General features: G+C 31.4%; 1 protein-coding gene across 2 annotated transcripts in view; it reads right to left on the minus strand.

Annotated features, from left to right (window-relative positions):
* mol (dual oxidase maturation factor 1 mol) overlaps positions 1-22,774 on the minus strand; it is a 273,695-nt gene that overhangs the window by 43,990 nt on the left and 206,931 nt on the right. For both annotated transcript variants that reach the window (XM_088225100.1, XM_088225099.1), the window contains 2 exons: positions 22,100-22,284; positions 20,413-20,470 (listed from right to left, as the gene is read on the minus strand). In XM_088225100.1, the coding sequence (XP_088081226.1) occupies positions 20,413-20,470; positions 22,100-22,264 (223 nt within the window). In that variant the 5' untranslated portion in view covers positions 22,265-22,284. The remainder of the gene's footprint in view (positions 1-20,412; positions 20,471-22,099; positions 22,285-22,774) is intronic.

The following is a 22,774-nucleotide window of genomic DNA, read 5'->3' on the forward strand; positions in this document are numbered from 1 at the left end:
AAACACTATACTATGAAGAGAGGAGAGGGGATGGGAAGGAAAGAAGAAGGATAAGGAACAATTTAAATATTTAGAAAGTGACATTTCAATGTTGACTTAAATGTAAATAAAGAAGGGGCGTCTCTAACATTAGAGGGTAGATTATAATAAAAAAATATATGATAAAAAAAATACGTCTGTTAAACAAATCCGTGGAAAGGTTTTACTACTACATACATTTAAAATGTATGTACGATGTATGATAGGTGCACAAATGTCGAGATCCGTGAAGTGTGTAAGGCTGAGACATGCATTATCGACAGAATAAAGAAAGGGGTGCGGCGTTGGTGTGGACATGTAGAGCGAATGGACAGGGAAAGAACGGCTACAAGGATCTACGATGCAAATGTTGATGGATGCAGAAAACGAGGAAGACCGAGAAATAAATGGCACGATCAAGTCCATCAAATACTTGAAGATAGACAAGTCAAAAGTAGGAATAATCAGCGTGCGTGCATGAGAAGATGTATGAATGTAGAGGAAGCGAGGTTTGTATGCCAAGATAGAGTGGTATAGCGTTCTATCCTCTCTTCCTACCCCTACGGGGAAACGGCGTGATGGTTTGTTTGTTTGTTTGTTTGTTTTGTTTGTACATTAAAAAAATATACAATACCTCGTATGAAAAAAAAAGCACGAAGTGAGTAGAGTTTTTCTAGTGACATTTCTTGGTGACCCGGCATCTTAATATAATAATAAAAATACAACAATATTTTGAGTTTGTCCAAATTTTTGTAGGCAAGGACTGGATTCAACTCCCTGGGAAGCTGTTTATATTAACATATTACAACAGAGATGAAGAACATTTAAGAAAAGGTAATATAGAAGTCTAGGCATCTACAGGGCTTATGACCTGTCAATGGCTGGTTTAAAAGGCCACTTTACACACTGTGTAACATTCACCATTCTGCCTATATTTTAACATCTATACTCCTTCAATTCTTTCATCTGTTGATGTTTGTGAAGTTAAAGAGCTGAAACCTTTATTTATGCGGGTGAGATACATCTAATTGAATTAACTTACCTCCATACTAGGCAACGCCTGAATATGTTATTTTTTCAATTTCTATACTTCTTCATGGACCAGGTAATTTATCAACAATATTTTGAGTTTGTCCAAATTTTTGTAGACAAGGACTGGATTCAACTCCCTGGGGAGCTGTTTATATTAACATAAAAATACTTACTTGTTTATTTTTATTACCTTATACTTGTTTTTTATTTTTTACTATTGTATCAAATTGCACTGTAGTATTGGCAAATACGCATTTCATAGATACATATTTTTATTTCTTATTTTTTCGTGATATTATATGCTTGCTTGTTTATTAATTTAACTTAAAAATGTCTTTCATGCTTACCGTAACACTTTATTTATTGTTTGCCTTACAGAATTTATTTCATAAGCTTATATCTTTGCATTTTTTGTTTTTATGCTTACTGTTTTTTCTTGCATACCATTGTTATTATTGTTTTTTTTTTTACTTTTTAAAACTTTTTATCATATCCTTTTTAACTAATTTCACATTTTTTTTCTGTATATGCTGTTTATTATTTAGTATGTTAGCATGTATTTCATTTTAATTTTTGTAAATGCCTTTTGGGCGTTAATGAACAAAATAAATAAATAAATATTACAGCAGAGATCATAAGCCAGCGATCAGAGGTCATAAGCCCTGTAGATGCCTAGACTTCTATATTACATTTTCTTAAATGGTCTTTATCTCTGTTGTAATATGTTAATAAAAATACATCTATAATTTTACTTCACTTTTAATTAAAGTTTTTTCCGGTGACTTTGTTTCGTCGTAACCGACATTATCCGTCAATCTCGGTCACAACGAAACCCGTTCGCTGGTAAAAATAGATTATAAATAAAAGTGTAAAAAAAACTATACTATAATTAACAAAGCTTTTTCATAGGTATCTTCTGATATATATTTTGTGTTTTAGTACAAATTCTTGACAAATTTTAACTAGTCTGTTTTTTGGTTGAATGGAAGATATAGCTATAGATATGATTTTAGCAATAAATCTGCTGAAATATTTGTTCTTTGTGCTGGAATATTTTAACTAAGAAATAAATCACATAAAAAAATGGAAAAGGATAAATAATAATATAAAATTTGACAGAAGTAATTACTTAAATAAATTGAAAAATGTGTCAATTTCTGACTTAAATTAAACGTATAAGTGAAGTGACGCCATTTTGATTGCAATTTTCCACTTACGAGTTACATAAATAATCCATTAAATTTTCTTCAGCAAAAAACGAACAATAAAATAGCAATACGCTTCCAATTTACTATCGTGTTTTATAACCTGTTGCATAACAATGGCACCTTAGCACGAGACTGATCAAATTAGATAGATGTATAATATGCAGGTACAGCTGCGACCTTCCAGCCAAGGACAGTGGGCATAATCTATAATCAGTGTGATTCTTCATTCGAATACTATGTCACCGATTGTAGCAGGTACCAGATATGCAGATTCATCGGAAGATAGCGGCAGAACAAACGAGGAGCGACTGCAGAGAAAAATCTTTAGAACTTTAATGCATTAAACTGCATGAATTGTGCAATAAGCCGCATGTTACGATGACATTGCATAGTAATATAAAGAAACCTTCTGAGTTATTGTTTTATAGTAGTTTTTTTTTTCAATTTGATTACAGAAAATGGTTTTATCAGAAGCAACAAAAAATTCAAACCAATTATAATATAATTTGTGAATATTTTATTTTTTTGCAGAAAACCTGGTTTTAAAAAACTTCTTATGTTTGTAAAACAGTAATATATATTTATTTGTTTACGGACTTATATTTATTAATATTTTTTTTTATAATATCCAGCTACAATTGAAATAAAATACCACTAAATGGTATCTCGAAAATATTGGCCATTTCGAATTTCATAAAATGCCCGATGAGCTAAAACACGAAATGTCGAATAGTAAATCCAAAAGTGTCGAAACGGAAAAATATTATTAATATTTAAAGCATTAACTTTGTGGTCAAACATTTAACTAAATGTTATTAAATATTTGTATATAACCACTTACCGACTTTTCTTCGTCTACCGGTTTCTGCTAAAAAAGTCGTAAGTGGTTACATCCAAATATTTAATGACACTTAGTAAAAAATATGACTTAAATCTTTTTGATAGTGATAGTTATTAATGTAATTTATATAAATGGTGTAAAATACTGTGTTTTATGTTTTTCTTACTATTTCGGATGTCTTAACTACATATGTATGATATTATGTATTTTCACAAAAATGTTTTCTTTATATGTACGATCTCAAATTAGTATTTTTTAAATAACTCCTGGTAGTAAATTATGTACTATATGTTTTATTGATATTTATAAAAAAAAAATTTAAAGCCGAGTCAACAAAATAAATTATAATTTCTTCTGAGAGATCTGGTCTATCTTCTTCTTCTTCTTCTTTTCCACATCCGCTCCTAAGTGGAGCATGTGAACATCACGAGTTGCCTTCAGGACACCCTATCGCCAGTTAGCACTCTTGCCTACTCCTACGTCAATCCAGCGATCCTTAGTTCCGCCGAATAAAGCCGAAAGATCGTCATCGACGGCCTTCCAGCATGGCGCGAGCCCGCAGGTTTAAAGAAGAGGCAACTTAGGTTAAGGCTTTCCTGAGGTATGCGCAGCACGTGTCCAAGCCAGATTCACAAGAAAAACAGGGATGAAAGTAGGCTGAATGCTGTCGAAATGCGATCTCTCAGGCAAATGTGTGGTAAAACTATGTACGATAGATGCACAAATGTTGAGATCCGTATCTTATGTAAGGCTAAGACAAGCATTATCGACAAAATTAAGAAAGGAGCTCTGCGCTAGTTTGGACATGTAGAGCGAACGGACAGCGAAAGAACGGCTAAGAATATTTACAATGCGAATTTTGACGGATGCAGAAATAGAGGAAGACCGAAAAAGACATGGCATGACCAAATCCAACAAATAATTCAAAATGGACATGTCAAAAGTCGGAATAATCGGCGCGCGTGCATGAGAAGATGAATGAATGTAGAAGAAGCGAGATATGTAGGCAAAGATACAGTGATGTGGCGTTCTATCCTCTCTGCCTACCCTTAAGGGGAAACGGCGTGATAGTTTGTTCTTGTTGTTGTTGTTGTATAACATTTACAGAATATGATTTACATATGATAGCTATCATCATAAAAAGTCTTGCAGCTACAAAGCGCACCGACGAGTGGTATTTCAGCAACATAAGATTGATTTTAAAAGCTTACAATAAAAAATAACACAATAATAATACATCGAGCCTATGCTGAGTTCTTTAACTGGTAAGTATGGCAATTTAGTGAACATGTAACAGCACAAAAAGTAACCGATAGCAAAACTAAACAAAGATAGCATTCCTCAACTTATTATTAAGGTTAACAAGATGATGGACGATACCGAACTCGAAGGGTTCCTGTTTTAGGTATAAAATTTACAAGGTCTTTTGTCCTTTTCCTGGTACATAACTGTAAAAACATTTGGTTCACATTTGGCTGTTCCATGGGAGATGATAGTAAATGCGCATCTGTGTGCGTGGTGTAGGTACCGAGGGATCTATCCGCTTCTGGTCAATTTTGTTTGGTATTATTAGACGCATGTTTTCCGCTCAAAATTTCTGATTGTTATTATTTCACTTTGGTTAAGATGTCAGATAAACTTGTGTATTACTTTTGATATTTAAGTAATTTTAAGTAATACAGGAAAAAAAGTTTCATTTGTATTTTTAAATGAACGTAGATCACTGTCTCATACAAAAAAATGTTTTATTATAAATAGTTAAATTTTGGCACTTGATCTTCACAAATAAACGAACTTTTGAACAGTTTTAACAGAAGCACAGTTATAAAATCTTGAGAGTTTGTGGCGTTTAAATATATTTTGGTAAGAACAAAGCATTGAATGAAATAACGTGTATTTTTTTTACAAATTTTTTATTTTGCACCACAACAGGCCAGGAGGCCTAATTACAGTGGTGAATTACATCACAGAGCACCCAGACTTGAGAAAAATCACATTTTCATTTTTGTGTTCTCACCGGGAATCGAACCCGGAACCTTCCGTGCGTGAGTCAAGCGTCTTGACCACTACACCACGGAGGCCGCGTGTATAAAACAATGCTTAAAATGAATTATCTTTCTTCTCACTCTTTGTTTATAGCAATATTTGAGTTTGTCCAAATGTTCGTAGACAAATGACTGGATTTCACCCCCTCGGGGGTCATTAAGATTAACAAATTACAACAGGGATGGAGAATACCTTAAATAAGGGAATATGGAAGTCAAGTCATTTAAAGGCTTATGACCTTTTACAGGGCTTCAAGGCTTAAACCAGCCAATGACAGGTCATAAGCCCTGTAAATGCCTTGACTTCCATATTCCCTTATTTAAGGTATTCTCCATCCCTGTTGTAATTTGTTAATCTTAATGATCCCCGAGGGGGTGAAATCCAGTCTTTTGTATGCGAACATTTGGACTAACTCAAATATTGTAATGAAACCAACTGGTCCAAGAAGAAGTTTAAAAAATTGAAAAAATGTTTTCAGGCGTTGCCTAGTAGGTGAAATAATTCAGTCAGATTAATCTCTTCACAACAATAAAGGTTTCAGCTCTTTAACTTTACTAAAATCAACAAATGGAAGAATTGAAGAAATATGGATGTTCAAACATAGGCAAAATGATGAATGTTACACAGTGTGTAAAGTGGCCACTTAAACCAGCCAATGACAGGTCATAAGCCCTGTAAATGCCTTGACTTCCATATTCCTTTATTTAAGGTATTCTCCATCACTGTTGTAATTTGTTAATCTTTGTTTATAGCATGTCCACACCTTAGCGACTTAACTCAATGTTTATAACAATTAAACACGGACTGGATTCAACTCCCTGGGGAGCTGTTTATATTAACATATTACAACAGAGATGAAGAACATTACAGAAAAGGTAATATATAAGTCCAGGCATTTACAAGGCTTATGACCTGTAAATGGCTGGTTTAATAATGTATGTAGGTGAAATAATTCAATTAGATGAATCTCACCCGCATAAATATAGGTTTCAGCTCTTTTTCTTCATAAACATCAACACATCAGATCATCAACAGAATGGTGAAAACATTCACAACAACACAGTGTGTAAAGTAGCGACTTAAACCAGCCATTGATAGGTCATAAGCCCTGTAGATACCTGGACTTCTATATTATCTTCTCTTAAATGTTCTTTACCTCTGTTGTAATACGTTAATTTAAGTTAAACACATATTTAATTCATGTTTTATTAAAAGTATTAAAACAATTTTTTTTTGGAATGGGCATAAAGCTCTTAGAGTTAAAACTTTGAATACGAAAGTTTGACCATTTTTTAATTTGGTTCACTTTACTTATAATAGTTTCATTTAGTACATTTATTGTTTTGTAACTACGTGCATTGCTAAGTAAGTTTCTATCGAAGCAGAAATTTCTTATTATTCTATATTTAACTTATTATTCTTAAACGAAGGTACTAATATTTATGCAGTGAGTTAATGTATACAGAATACGAACTGATTCTTGAAATCAAGATCCCATAACCGTTCGATGCGCCTGCGTCTCCAACAGTCGTGATTAAGCACCCAATGATAATTGGAAGCGTGACGAGCATTAGGATCAATCCGATCCTTAGCCGGCAACTGTCACCTTTGTTGTTGGTTATTAGGCGTTGTCGATGGCCATACACTCTCTAGGTCATGTGTTCTTTTATCGTCATCATTCTTCCTTAACGCACCCAATAGTGCACAGGGTTCTAGTAGCCATTCACAGCGTATCATTTGAAACATTTAATGATATTTATTTTTGAATTATACATTTTCACTTTTCATAAAATATGCAATACAAAATAAAACAAAATATGTATTTGACATTGAATTGAATTGCAAGAAAATAGTCTTGGCATCTTTACTAGATACAAAAATACTCGTTCTAAAGCTACATCTTTATATATGTATATATTTCCTCTGTACGTGTGATGTCACCGTACTCCTTCTAAACGGCTTAACCGATTTACGTGAGGTTTTCAGAGAAATATAGATCTTTGCGCTGTACGTGTTTGTAGAAATTAAAATCTTCAATCTAATATGTAAAAAAGAAGTAAGGAGCATGAATGTTTTATTCATCGATCTACGAGGGTTGCGTTTGAGGAAAATGCATTTACAAAAAAACGGAAAGATGTTGTTTTTTTGTTAATACAAAAAGTTAATTTTGAATGTTGACCTACAGCATTTGTTTTTTGTGGATCTCAATCAGATTCTTTTCTTAAATTCTTTATAATTTCTACCCATTTGTTTCTTTATACTGGATTTTTGGTGATACTAAAATAATATTAAATTCAATACATTTAAAAAAATCGTATTCCTACATATAAGTACACTCTTAGTCCACCCCTCCGTTGGTGAACCGGAATTTGACGTTTGCAAAAAGAATGCCATATTTAAAAAAAATATTTATTTTAAGCTTTGGAATTTAACCATAAAGAATTACCTACTTAAATTTTCTATTTGAATATTAACAAATTTTAGTTTTGGAATTTAATCACAAACAAGTACCTAGGTACCTACTTATAAATGAAAAGTCTTTTTCCAAGGTAAGCCAACGTTCGGGCAGGACAACGTCCGTCGGGTCAGCTAGTTAATAATATATATACACTATAATATTTCATTGACATAAACGCCAAATCTGCCTTTTATAAAAAAATATAATACTAACATATTTGGCTAAGTATTTAAAAAAAAAACATAAATTTCCTTATACCCAAGTTTTATAAAAAAATTTAAACCTAAAAATTATACAACATATTCAATAGAAAGTTTAAACAATTTAAGGAAAAATGTAAAAAACAAATTAAATAAAAATATTTTTTTGAAGTAATTTAACAAGAAAATCGTAAGTACTGTTTCATACAGCTGGGCAAAGTCAACAAAAAATGTATATCTTTGAAAAAGTTCAAAAGGTTTGTTCCATAGGAACAATACCCTTCACTAAATATATCCGATACGTAGTAATAACTATTGCCGAGTTCATGAAGTCTGTTCAATAATAACAATTATAGTTATACACGGTAATAAAAATAAAGGAATAGCAAAAATAAAATACTAAAAATTTTAAGGTACAAGTAAAAAAAATTAAAACAATGAAATGAAAAAAAAGTAAATAAAATATAATTTGTGACACAAAAGTAATTGAATAAATCTTTTTGAGGAAATTAGGAACTTACTGTTCAAATAAATAAAAAAAACTTAAAAAATAAGTGAAGAAAATTACTGATATAAAAATTAAGTTTAAATGAAATGAATGAAAAATAGACACCGAATATTAAAAATTGAAGGCAGCATTAAATTCTTCTTAGAAACTCACCTAGCTGACTTCTTTCGATATTAAACATAAAAATAATGTTTCGTCACTGGGATAACCCATGCCGGGGGACTTTGTGACATGGATATTACCCGTGGCTTTTCCCGGCTGACTTCCTACTAGGAATGCTGGGCATCATTGTCATTGTTCGGGAGAAGGAATATTCATTTGGGTGTTCACTTCAACTCATTGGTGGTTGCATACATAATTCCGATATTCTGAATGAATTCGCTCTATTTGTCCCTGATAATTATCTTCGACAAAGACACCACAGGTTGTTCTACCAACCACGATGCAGAACCAACCTGCTAGTGGCTATGCCGGTAGGTAGAGGAATCGTGTTATTCAATCGTATCACCTCGGATGTCGATATATTTCATGACAGTGGGATTTCCCTTAGGAAGGCAATTTCCAAATTGTAAAATGTATCTACATTTTACATGACTTTTTTTCTCTTTTCTATTTAATTAATCTGATGTGTTTATTTTTAAATGTATTGATAATGAATTGGACCCTCTGTAATGTTCTCAATGTAACTAAAAAAAAAATACATAAAATAAATAAACTTTTTTTTACAAATAGGAATTAGTACAGATAAAATTTGTATACCGACTGAAAGTTAAAAAAATATCATAGCAATTCAATGTTTAAAAATACTTTTTTTTTTAAAAGTGTTATCATATCATGATCCACACCCAGTAGTTCAAACACAAATAATTATAGACGTACTAATAAGTGACGCAATAACAATTTCTTACCATGGTTATTTATCGTATTCGCGATCACAATGCAACATCCGTGAACACCTAATAAGAAATGTTAAAATATTTACCTTTCGCGACGTATAATCCTGCTGCGCAATCACATATTTCATATTCACCGGTGTAAATAAGGAAAATTATTCCAAAACAGTTATTTATTTATTTATTTATTATTTATCATGACATTCATTGCATTTAGCCGGCGCGGCGGTTGGCAAGCCAAATGTCAAGAAAATCAGTCGCCATAGTAATTGTAATTGAATGTTCACTTTTGTGTATTAGATATTCCTTACTATTTTGCAAATGCAATATATTGTTTTATTTTTTATAGTAAACGCCGATTTTTGCCAGTGAACTGTGTTTGTTTACGAAGAAAACAAAAAACAAACCGACACGAGCGTTGACTTAAAGAACTGAACTAAACTGAAATTCAACATGTTAAATACTTAGGACTAACAATAGACAGACAATTGACATGGACAATTCATATCAACAATTTAATTAGCAATGTGGAAACTTTATCGAGTCTATTTTTTAAAATCAAAAACTTTGTTCCAATAAAGGAAAAAAAAAAATGTATGAAGCATATGTAAAAACTAAAATATGTTATATGCAACTAATATGGGGAACAGGATATCAAAATGACATAAACAGACTACAAAGACAGCAAAATAAAATATTAAAGTTAGTATATGACCTTCCCTATCTAACAGCAACTAAAGAACTTTTTGAACAAACTAAACAATTAAACGTAACTGAACTCTTTAAACTAGAATCTTTAAAATTTATTCATAAATTAGCCACTGATGTAGTTGTAGACGAAGAATTAAATTTTGAAAAAAATTGAAGTAAACACGAACACAATACGAGAATATCAGAAAAATATCATATACAATCTTTTAAAACGAGAAAAGGACAATCGAGACTTATAAACCATGGACTGAAATTATACAATAAACTACCAGACAAAACTAAACAAAAGACTCAGACCACCTCTACAAAAGATGTTAAAAATATTATTATTAACAGTAGAATGTGAATTTTAAAAGTGAAAACATTTTGTTAAATGTGTGTAACCCGTAAGGGTTTATCAATAAAATTTGAAAAAAAATAAAATAAAAAAAAGATTACACACGCGTTGACTTATGACTGCGATAACTTAAGCATGTTCATTGTGATCGCTCAAATGCTTATCATGTTTTCAAGCACGTTGATAGTTATGTGTGATTGAGCTACAGAGGTGGATACGGCACTGAATTGATTATAGTATTAGAATTATATTTTATCAATCTTTTAAATTTTCACATATTTTAGAAGCACGACTATCAATGTTTTTAAACATTGTACGTTAAAAAATATTATGGAACATAATAAATTTACATTAAATATTTAGGCAGATAGGTATTTATATTCATTTAAATCGGCTTGAATAATAACGAAAAAATTTTTATTTCAGGTTTTCTGTTCGTCCGATCGTGTAAATATTTTTGTCTTCGCCAAGAACGAAAAATTAATAACGAACTTTACCAAAAGGAAAACATCTCGGTATAAGATAAACGCATACATTTATTGTCACATAACTCTTTCATACGGATTTAAACTACCTCACATTATATTATATTTTTTCGTGGGTATGGGTTTTTTTTTTGTCGTTCACTGAAGCGTATATTCTTTAAATTTCTTATTCTTGTTTCTAAGAGCCAAAATCACTCGCAAACGAGTGGAGGCGTATAAAAAAAAAAAAAACGCATACATCGATAGATTTAAAATTTTTAAAAAGGTCTTACATTTCAATAGTTCAAATTATAACTTGATCCTTTTAAAATAGTTTATTTTACCAATGTTTATATATAAATATTCCCATATTACAACAGAGATGAAGAACATTTAAGCGAAGGTAATATAGAAGTCCAGGCATCTACAGGGCTTATGACCTGTCAATAGCTGGTTTAAGTGGCCACTTTACACACTGTGTAACATTCACCATTCTTGGACTTCTATATTACCTTCTCTTAAATGTTCTTCATCTCTGTTGTAATTAGTTAATATAAACAGCTCCCCAGGGAGTTGAATCCAGTCCTTGTCTACAAAAATTTAGACAAACTCAAAATATTGTTTAAAAAAATTCTATTAATTTGGTCATCCGTTGACTTTATTTGTGCAAGTAAAAGAGTTTAAACATTTCTATTGACAAGGGTGAAATAAAATAGATTCGTCGCCGGATAAAAATGCCTACGCTTAAATATATATATATATATATATATATATTACACGGCGGTCACTATGTGAGTGTAAGCTTTCTTATCTGGCGACGACAATACCTTTTTTGATATCTACTTCTTAATTATTACCTATTATGTTAAGAAAGGGGCCCCGTTACAATAAAAAGGTGAAAGAATCACGTTAGATTATTTATTAAGTTTTTAAATCGATAAAAAAAATTATTTTAATAACAAGTATCCTTTTTTATCGATAATTTGTAGGTCATTTAACGTCTTAAAATTCGAATATATCATGTCATTTTACTCAAACCCAATTGATTTCATCAACGATATTATCCTAATCTTGTTTTAATATGTAAATGTTACTAACCATAAAATACCTTTATTTTGTAAATGGAGTCTACAATTTCAACAGTCCATGCGCTCAGTAGCTGCAAGACTTGTTATCATTTAACTTTTGTTTTTAAAAATGAATTTTTAAAAAAATATATCAATATCATTGAAACACTAAACTCCATTGTCAAATTAAAACATAATGCAAATGAAGGCTAGATTAATAACCGTCCATGCGCTCTAAAAGACGTGCTGTTATGAAGCTCCTATCAGTTATAATTGAAATATACCAAATTTAATTTGTTGCAACAGAGAGCAAAACGATCAAATCCGAATAAGAATTATAATATCAATTGAGTATGCTTCTTATACAATAATAATTTAAATGTGATGACGTTTATATTTAAACGAAACACCTACATATTCTTACAAAAACCGTGAATTGCGATAAGAGACATTTTGCAAGCAAAATTTGTAAATGATTTATTTGTACTTTTTATTACTGTGAAATATTTTTTATCCAATTGCTTTTATTTCTTTTTCTATTCCATCTTCCTTTCGTATTTCCTAATACCTTTTTTTAATTTTCTTTGCCTCCTTGTGAACTATTTATATGATTTGGTCCATATTATTCTTATTTGAATCCTGTAATTGTTTTGCGTATTTTAATTTCGTAAAATTGTGATGGTTTAAATGAATATTATTACAAGGCGATATCTGTCGCTGCACACTGGAAAGGCAAGTGGACCCAATAAGTAAGTATTTTAATCAAATAAAACAAAAAAAAACTCCTAAGTAAATTTAGATTCAGCACACAGGTCCAAGGTTTTAAAATAAAAATACATAATAATAGTTGGTATGGTCGTGATGAAGTACGTCTCGCTGGAAGGTACTTCTATAAAGTGTCACGAAACTGCGTTATGTTAGCAGCGATACCAAAAAGTCTTACTCACTCGGGTCTAAGAGAGTTCTTTAGGCCCCCCAAACCCCGGGAAATGTGACTAGTGACCATAGCAAATAATAGAAGGGGAAATGGCGAATTTCCGGCGCTTCCTGGGACCCACCCAGCTAAGGGAAGGCGACCCGACCTCTACAGAAAACCCATCAGAGAAGGCAACAGAAAAGCGCTCAGATTATTATTTCTCAGCATATCGTTATAAATAAGTGATCGTCAGCCTCGGGGGCACTAATAAGGGCACAGAAAGATGAAAAAGCATTTCAAATCAAACCAATTGTTTTCGAAAAACATACCTACGTATCTCGGCAGTTATTTGAGTCTCAGCAGTGAAAATCAAGATAATATTTTAATCTTATATTAATATTTTTCCGCGTTTACATTCATTAGCCAACAAATTTACTTGTGATATAGACATTTTTAATACGACATACTTATTTTAAAACGTTCTTAAATGCACTGATTAAAACTAATTATTAATGTCGTAATAAAACTTTCTTTTTCATGCAGCTTTATATCTGTTTTTGATGTGTATTATTATTATCCAATCGATTTCTGAAATTAATGTATCAAATATTTTTGTGTACCATATATTGTATTATTATCTTATATATACTTTATGTAAACTAATTTTTATTATTTGTTTTTAACATTTATTTGTTAATACCATTTTTTTATACTTAAAGTATATGTATATTTTATTTTTTTGTTCAAATTTTTTACAAGTTATTTAAAATTTGCTTTTTAATTCAATCACTTTTCTTCTATCCATATATTTTCATTTTTTACTATGTAAAGTTTCACTTTTTATTTTGCATGGCAGTATGCTTTTTATTGTTTCTACATGTAAACAAAAAGCGTTGTTTATTTTTAAAATTATTACTTACTATGTTTGTACTTACCTGTATATTTTTTGTAAAAGCCCCTTGGGCGTTTTCTAAAATTAAATAAATAAATAAATAAAATAAATAAATATCATGCAAATGGCTCATAATAGAGGCACAAGGACAATATATAAATGTGAGAGATACTCGAATACAAAGATTCAACACATGTTGACGGTGCTAAACATGCTTTCGGTCAAGCAAAGAGTCATTTTAAATACATTAGTATTTTTTTTTATTTCATATAAAACATTTATTTTTATTTTTATGTGAACACCTGTGCATAACCCGTGTCAAAGCATTCATTTACATTATTTTTATTTTATGTTCTAGTACTTAATAAATAAATAAAATTTAATAGATAACACTTTATTGATATAAACACAAAACATAAATAGCAGACATGCAACAATAATTCCGAGTTCAAATAGACTACTGTTTTGGTGGGGCGACCATCTCAAGGCAGTTTTCGAGACCCAAATCCAGAAGCCATTTTTTAACAAAGAATTTGAATTTCCGTTTATTTGTATTAAATTTTAAATCAATAGGTAGAGTGTTGTAAATTTTAGAAGCAAGGTACACGTGACTCCTCTGACCAAATGATGTTGTCATTTTAAGTAGTACAAATAGTTATCTCTTTTTTTATCTTATTTCATAGATTGTATTATATAACCTCCTACCATTTTTATGTGTGTGAACGAGAAGTGCCTTGGCGTACAATTGCCTGACGTCTAGAACACCTACTCATTCAAATGCTTTCATACAAAACAACTGTAATAATCACTTTCTGAAAATAGTGAGGATCACAAAAACGGCACTTCTTAATTTGCACAAAACACCCACAGCACAAAAAAATTGAGGTACTTTAAAAATCATTAAAACTGATCAAATACATTATTATATTCTTGATTAAAAAAAAAGATTTATTCATAATTTATCATTTGTCAAATTCAAAAACATTCCATGTATTGTGTAGATTTGATTATTCTTTTTTTATTTTTTTTATACATATATTTGGACCCCTGTATTTAGTAGTCTTGGAAATGGGATATTCGATCACTGATTTTGGTTTATTACCTTTATGAGTCCAATTACCATTGTTGCAAAGTTCAAGAACAATGGCACGGGATAATTACTTTTAACTACAGTGTGGATATCTGTTAAGGATATTCCATCTTTCCTGCATTCTGCTTCAAGATTATGGCGTTGTAAACTGAAAAATGGGCACTGAAATAACAGATGTTTGATACTATGTGAAGAAATATCATCACATAGACAATAGTTATCATTCCTTAATTTAAATCTATATAGATAACTTGTCATAGCTCCGTGTCCGGTAAAAATTTGGGGTGTTTCGATGACCAACGCTGCTGCGTATTTTGTTTTATACAGCGTTTAGCAAAGCTAAGGGGAAATTCTGAGAAAAAAGGTGCCGTTCTTTTACAAGTTGCGGCTCTTGCTCGTTCATCCGCTCTCTCATTTCCTGCGATACCAGCATGTCCTCTTATCCACCATATTTGAATGATCATCTCTCTAATTTAGGTAGTTTCGAAAGTACTTTGATGATGATGACGGAAGTTTACTGCATTAGCCAGCGTTTTGATTATTCAATCTTTTTATAAAAGTGCTATTATCTCAGTTTTGCTTTTCTATAGCTGGCTGCTTTCTGCATAACTACGTTCATTTTTAGGTATGTATTAATCTATTGATTTGCTTGAATACATTTTTTCAAGCATGGTAGTCAAACGCGCTAACAACTTTATCACGAGGCAGCAAATTTACAATATCAAAACTTAATTATTCCTGTTTATTATTAACGTTTGAGGTCGAATAATTTTAATCGTGATATAACATTCTTTTGTTAGCAAGTTTTTGTCTGATGATGTAACAATCTTCCCACATAATTTTATTTATAAAAAAAATAACAAATCTTATTATTGTTACAGACTTCCGTATTTAAGGTTTTTGCAACTTGGTTTTGTTAATTTGTTTTGTTGGACCAGACAACAATAACGTCAAATATGTTATTTAAATGACAGGTATTCAATATTTGAAAGTGAATTTCAAATTTTTCAATTAGGTCTCTCACCTTTCAGTTTGGTCTGAGTCGAATTTCGTGACGCTGAAAAGCAGGCAAAAGTTTTGTAAATATTTTTAATTCTATAATATCCAGAGCCTCGATTATGATGGGAAGATAAAGACGTCATACCTTCACCTTGACGGTATAGTTTAAGATAAATTCCCTCTAGTGATTATAAAGATATACCACCAACCCCCCACCTTCAAGTTTTGGGTAGGTGTATCGATATGAACCAAGGGGAAGTGTACGTCACGGTACACATATCTACCCTCTAAAATGACATAGCTTCAGTATGACGTCATAGTTGAAGATAAAAGTCTCCCGACCGACTACAAAGGTATAGTACCGATACCCCCACCACCAAGTTTTGATGTAAGTACATCATTTTATACCGACGAGTCTAAAACCCCTCGATACGTTTATCTACGCATTAAAAGTGTCAAAAATTTTGTTCCGCCGACCAATTTTTCTTTTAATCTAAATAAAATTCACTATTATTTCCGTCTCGTGGTTTTAATGGTCAGCGCGTTTGACTATCATGCAAAAAGGTCATAAATCCGATTCCCAAAATAGTTGGCATGAAATATTTATTTAAATGTGTGATTTTACACAACAATATTCAATTAACAATTTCAGCTCCTGGACTTGTACCTAAAGCGTAAGACTGATCATTTTACCTTTATCTTAATAAAATGATCCACATCTAAGATGACTGTAAAATTAAATGTTTATTGTTAGGTATTATTGTTTATTTATTTGTCTTTTTTCCTTATCTGCCTCGTAATCAGCGAGTTCGCCTACCATGCAAGAGGTATCAAATAAATACAGGACAAGGTAGGCAAACGTGATCGACATCTAGTCGAAAGCAATTGTTTAGACGTCAGGATCTATTTCACACACGGAACTGTTATTTAAAATTTATGTAGGTGCATGCGAACCTTATTTGAAAGCCGAAACAAAGATTTAGATCAGTCAAATTATTCAGAACAATAAAATGTATAAATCTGTCTATCGCGAGTGCTAGGTGGGCGCCGTGACGCGCTGTAGCGGCTACGTGTGACGTCACACGTGACGTAACGCCCGGCCCGTATAATGAGTGTTCACACGTTCACTTCCTATAGGAACGAAGTAGATCGCACATTAAGTCAAGATCACGGTGTCTCGAGCCTCGAGGCGGGAAGTATTGCAACATAATTCATAAAAAGAACACATGTACATTAAAACAATATATTTTCATATTTTTCATAGAATAAACTTTTAGGTAGAAGGCTTAAATAAAGGAAGAAGTAAAAGGAGACAAATACGCTCTCCATTTTATTCGTGGATATTTAACTAACGTTGATTTACAGTTGAAAATCGGATTACCTACTGCTTTGAAAAAAGCTAACTTTTTTTTTGCATTTTTAAAGTAATAAAGGTCTATGAAATACTGTCCTGTAAAAACATTTTTTTTAGCCAATTATTAGTAGCATATAAAAATAAATTAATTGATAATTTTGAATTCCCGCAAAAACATACATTGCATTGGCCGCGCCTCTAGGACGTCACGATTCATTTTTATTTATTCCTGGCCATTAAAATTTGCATTAGAAAATTATCACGAATCTTGACGTCAACAAGGTTAAACATGTCGCGTTTTTCTACCAACGTATTTTTATAAATTTATTTTTTACATTTGTGAATGAAAACATTTGTCCATAATATCCACATTGATTTCAAAAATACAATTAATTATTCTAAATCTATTTCATATATTTTTATCGGTATTCGTAATACGTAATATTTTCCTATTGCCCGTGATTTAAAAAAAAAATACAAACCACCATGCTTTTTCCAACGTTAAGGGTAGGCAGAATGGATAGAACGCCATATCACTATGGCTTTGCATACATACCCAGCTTCCTATACACTCATACATCTTTTCATGCGCTCACGCGGATTATTCCTACTTTTGACAGGTCCATCTTCAAGTATTTGTTGCATTTGTTAGTATCCTGTATTTTGCGGTCTTCCTTGTTTTCAGCATTCATTAACATTCGTATTATTCTCATTTCTCGATGATGCCGATATTGCTTATCTCAGACTTCCGAAATGTACGGATCTTGACATTCGTGCACCTATCGTACATAGTTTACCACACATTCGCCTGAAAGATCGCACATCGAAAGCATTTTTTTTTTTTTTTTTTTTTATTTAATGCACAAAATACACAATTTTACATAGCCACAATTATATTTTTTTTATGCCCCGACTTGTTAGAAAATTCGGTGTTAAGTCGGGACTCTTCGATATATAAATCAAAAATCAAAAATATTTATTTACATATTAAAACAATATACAGTTAATCAAAAAAATATGCAAAATAATCAAAACAATATACAAAATAATAATAGAAAAATAAAAAGAATAAAAATTTATAAAGCATTCAGTATACTTTCATCTTTATTTTCCCAATTCCATATTTTACACCAATACATCAGGGTTGGCACCAGGACTCCGTTGTGAACTGCTAGTTTTGCCTCCTGCGACAAACATTTATTTGTCAACGTTGATTTAAGTGCACCGTTCACTTAGTTCCCGGCACTAACCCCCCTTTTTCATATCTTTCTAAGTCATTCCATACCTAGTAAACATACTTCCCTGATACACAAATTCCTCTACCTGTTTTAGTTTAACCCTATACACAAGAACCCTCAGTGATCACATCTGCTCTTGTGTTTTTCTTTCTTATTTGGACATTTTTTTATTTTTCTCTTTTTCTCATTTTCGATGTACATTGGAATAAGACTTTTTACATGTTATAGAATTTCAAAGATAAGATTATGTATATATATTAGAACTTAACAATAGGCACCTGCTGACAAACTGCATTTTATGCAGTTCAGTAGGACTTGATAATTTATATTTAAATTTTTGAATGTTTTTGATAAATAAAAAAATAAATTTTAAAAAACCGTCACATTTGAGTTATCGACATTCATCAGCACATTATTAACATATTTAAAATCCACGAGTAAAGTAATATATGTTATTTGGCGGACTTATTGGTAAAAACAACATCTTTCAGCCAGCCAAAAAACCGACTGGTCAAAGGCAGATAAAGCTTGAACAAATACACTTCAAAAATAAAAATGTTTATGTTTTACACGTTCAATTACGAGGAATGTAAGATGGGGTAATGACTTTGGAAAGAGAACAAAAAAAAATCCGGGAAAGAGAAGAAATAAATAGATAATTGAATGAAAAAATAAAAGGAGGTTGGAGTTCTAAGGATATATTAAACTGCTTCAGGCGTTTTGTTAAAAGTGACCAAGGAAGATGCATTTTACATTTTGCAGTTCGCTTGGTACAATATTGAAGGACCTCAGATCGGAACGGAGTTAAGGCATAAGATTTCAAAATACAAATACAGTAGGTGTTCCTGATAATTTTTGACATTAAAAAATTACAACAGGAATGGAGAACATAAAAAAAGGAATATTGAAGTTCAGGCTTACGACCTGTCACAGGCTGGTTTAAGTGACCACATGCATCTTTATTGCTTCAATTCTGCCATCTGTTTATTTTAGTGAAGTCAAGAGCCGAAACATTGATTGTTGTAAAGAGATTCATCTGATTTATTTATTTCACAAATAACTTTATATTTTTCTTTTCGATATAAACACCTCACTGAGCATAACCCGTGTTGAGGCATTCATTTACATTATTTCAATATTATCTTCTAGTACATAATAAATAAACATATTTTCATAAATAATGCTGTATGGATATAAATATACAATATAAATAACAGACATGCAATAATAATGCCGAGTTCAAATATATTACTGTTTTATTAGGCAACGCTAGAAAACAATTTTCCAATTTGTAAAGAAGTTTGAAGTAAAGATAATTTTTAAAGAAGTTCGAAAATTGGAACATTATTTTCAGGCATAGCCTAGGATGTGAAATAATTCAATCAGATAAATCTCATCACAACAACAAAAGTTTCAGCTCTTCAACTTTACTAACATCAACAGATGGAAGAATTGAAGAAATATGGATGTTGAAAAATAGGAAAAATTGGGAATTTTTACAGTGTGTAAAGTGGCAATTTAAACCAGCCAATGAAAATCATAAGCCGTGTAAATGCCTGGAATTCTATATTTTTTTAAAAATGTTTTCCATCCCTTTTGTAATTTGATAATCTTACCGACTCCCTAGGGGAGAAATCCAGTATTTTGTCCACAAACTCAAAATATTGTAATTTTTGGCATGTTTTTAAAATAACTCGTGTATTTATTTATTTACATACATAAGTTTATTGTGCATTATTTGAGTCATAAGTTCCAACTCTATGGGACTACAAATCTTGTGCTGAGATGGGAATAGCATTTAGTCGACACAGACACATAACCATCACCATGACACATCACCACAAATATAGAATCAGACACATATATTTTTTTTTAATGCATATATATAGATATATATGGCACATCAATATGGTCAACAGTAAACTCAAACATTCAGAAAATCATCAAGGGGTTTCCTACTCAAATTCCCCCCATTGGGGAAAATCCAGTCTTTATCTAATATGTTTTCATATTATGAACTATGTTATAAAATAATTACAAATAAACATGAATTATTTTTATAATAAACTCAGCTCTATTACAGAGTTTAAAACAGTGTTAGATTGAATTAATCAAAACAACCTAAAGAAAAGCAACTTACCAAGGATTACAGTTCCTACGAAGAGACTCAAGCTTACTGTTGTAAATGTTGTGAATCTCTGGAACAAAATATTTTTCATCAATTATTTGAGACATTTCGCATTACCAGAAGTACACTGCCGCTAGTCTAAATTTGTCTGTTTTGAGCTATTAATGCAGTTGAACCAAATTGTAATTCTCATAGGAGAACACTCACCTATCTTTACATTTTTTTTTCACTGAAATATGCCACAAAATTCAGTATTCTTAGAAATCAAGAATAACACTGCGGCAATTATTATGCTAGAGTGGTATTTTTATATTTAAATTCTAATAATCAAATACCACAAAAAAGTACCAAGCATTATAATGTCAATATCCATTAAGATAAGAGCATTAATTAATTTAAGAAAGTTGGTTTTTGCTCTCCTGCAAAATGGACCATTTAGACATACTAGTGTATTTCTGGGGCGCTATTTTTACAATAGATATTAAAAGGGGTTTGTATACAAAACCGTAATCAAATTTAATAATGTATAATTCTGGTATAACATAACTTTTACGTACTTTGTTTTTTTTTTCAAAATAACCAGATTTGTAGTATAGCAATCAAGGTAGTAACTTAATTTGTAGTTATTTCATGATATTTTTTTAAAACGTGTATTTTTATATATAAACCAAATAAATGTATGGTACTTTTTTTTGTACACTTATATGTTAAAAATTTCTTTGAAACATTAAATATATTTTAAGTCCCTATAAATATTTAAGATTTTGTATTCCAAGTTCAAAAATGTTATCTAAATCTGTTGTTATAATACGTTAAAATGTAATATTTCATAAGAATATAGTTAACTGCAAAACCAATTTGAAATGTTGTAAATCGAGTGGATATCTAGATGTATTTAACATGTGTTTACAGCTTGCTCAACACATACGGCACACCGCATTTGAAGACATAGGTCTCCTTGGCGGTGCCCACATACACAAAAAAAAATCTCGTTGCCGAAAGAAAAAAGCTGCCCAAAGGAGCTCTATGTAATCTGGTAGCCTTAAGCTCTTTGTGCTGAAAGAAGATAATCCAGAAGTATATAAAATGCACTTCATTGGATTGAAAAATGAGTAAGGTGAATTCTCGACTAACTGTGATTTAATTGATTGGACATGATCAATTCGCCGAAATGTTTATAAGTTTTTTGAAAGCTTTGAAATTCTTTTTGGAAGCCACGAGATCTGTGAATTCGACAGGACCTATAACAGGGCCATGAATAGTAGCGAGAAGCTCCATTCAGCAATCGTAAAGAGAAGGAAAGAGACAAGACAACATAATGTGTTCAGAAGATTGATTAAGATATCCGCAGCAGCACGAAGGGGAATCATCAATATTAAAAACAAATAATTTTTCATTAAATTTACCATGACCCGATAAAAACTGCGTAGCCCTGTAACTGGGGATAAACCAAAAAGATTTTAAGCAATAGCGGATTGAAGGAAAAAAAGAATGGTAACCCTCCCTGAAGGGGAAGATTCCTATCGTGATTGCCAAGCATCAAAAAGAGCATTTAGGACAAGTTCATACAGGCAGAATGATGAATTTTACAATGTGGAAAGTGGCCACTTAAATAAGGCAATGACTTCCATATTTGCTTCCGTTAAATACTATCTATCTGATGTAATATTTTGATTGTATATTTAGGTGTGATAATTACCTCTTTTCTCATCCCGGGGAAGATGACGAGAAAGGCGAAATACAAGGTGGCGAACACAACATACAGCGTGATGAGGGACACATCTCCCGTGACGGGGGTGCGGTTGTTGAAGCTGTACAGGGTGGGTCCGCCATCGCTGCGGAAAGCGTCGAACCATCCCCTCATTCTGTCTTCTCTTACGCCCCCTGAAAAAAAATACACAATTACATTTTATTATTAGGTACGCCATTTGTTACTTAATTGAATTTAGAAAATACGTAATAAATTAGCTTGAAAACAATAAAAGTATAACGCCGAATATCTGATTACTTGGTTTTCTCATATGTTAGGCCTCTATTTCCAATCCTTCTTTTCCATTTAAGATTAAGGTTTTGGACTTAAGTTTAATCGAAACATGGTATTCAATTCAATTGTTATCAAAGAAAAATCAATTTACTTTGCATAGGCCCAATTTATATTACAGTAGGGAATAATTGAATTGGATGGTGCTTTTAAAACACATATTATACCGGTTGAAAAATACAAAATAATTATGAATTTTTTTTTGAAAACCGTTTACTTTTCCCACTGTTCAATTATTAAAATAACATAAAGTTTATGATATTAAATCGTTAAATGAAAATGATTGTTCGCTTCAAATCCATAAAGACAAAATAAATAGTAGTGTTTCTACGT

Source organism: Micrasema longulum, unplaced genomic scaffold (assembly GCF_059751315.1).
Source record: "Micrasema longulum isolate JH-2025_06_02 unplaced genomic scaffold, ASM5975131v1 h1tg000331l, whole genome shotgun sequence".
NCBI lineage: Eukaryota > Metazoa > Arthropoda > Insecta > Trichoptera > Brachycentridae > Micrasema > Micrasema longulum.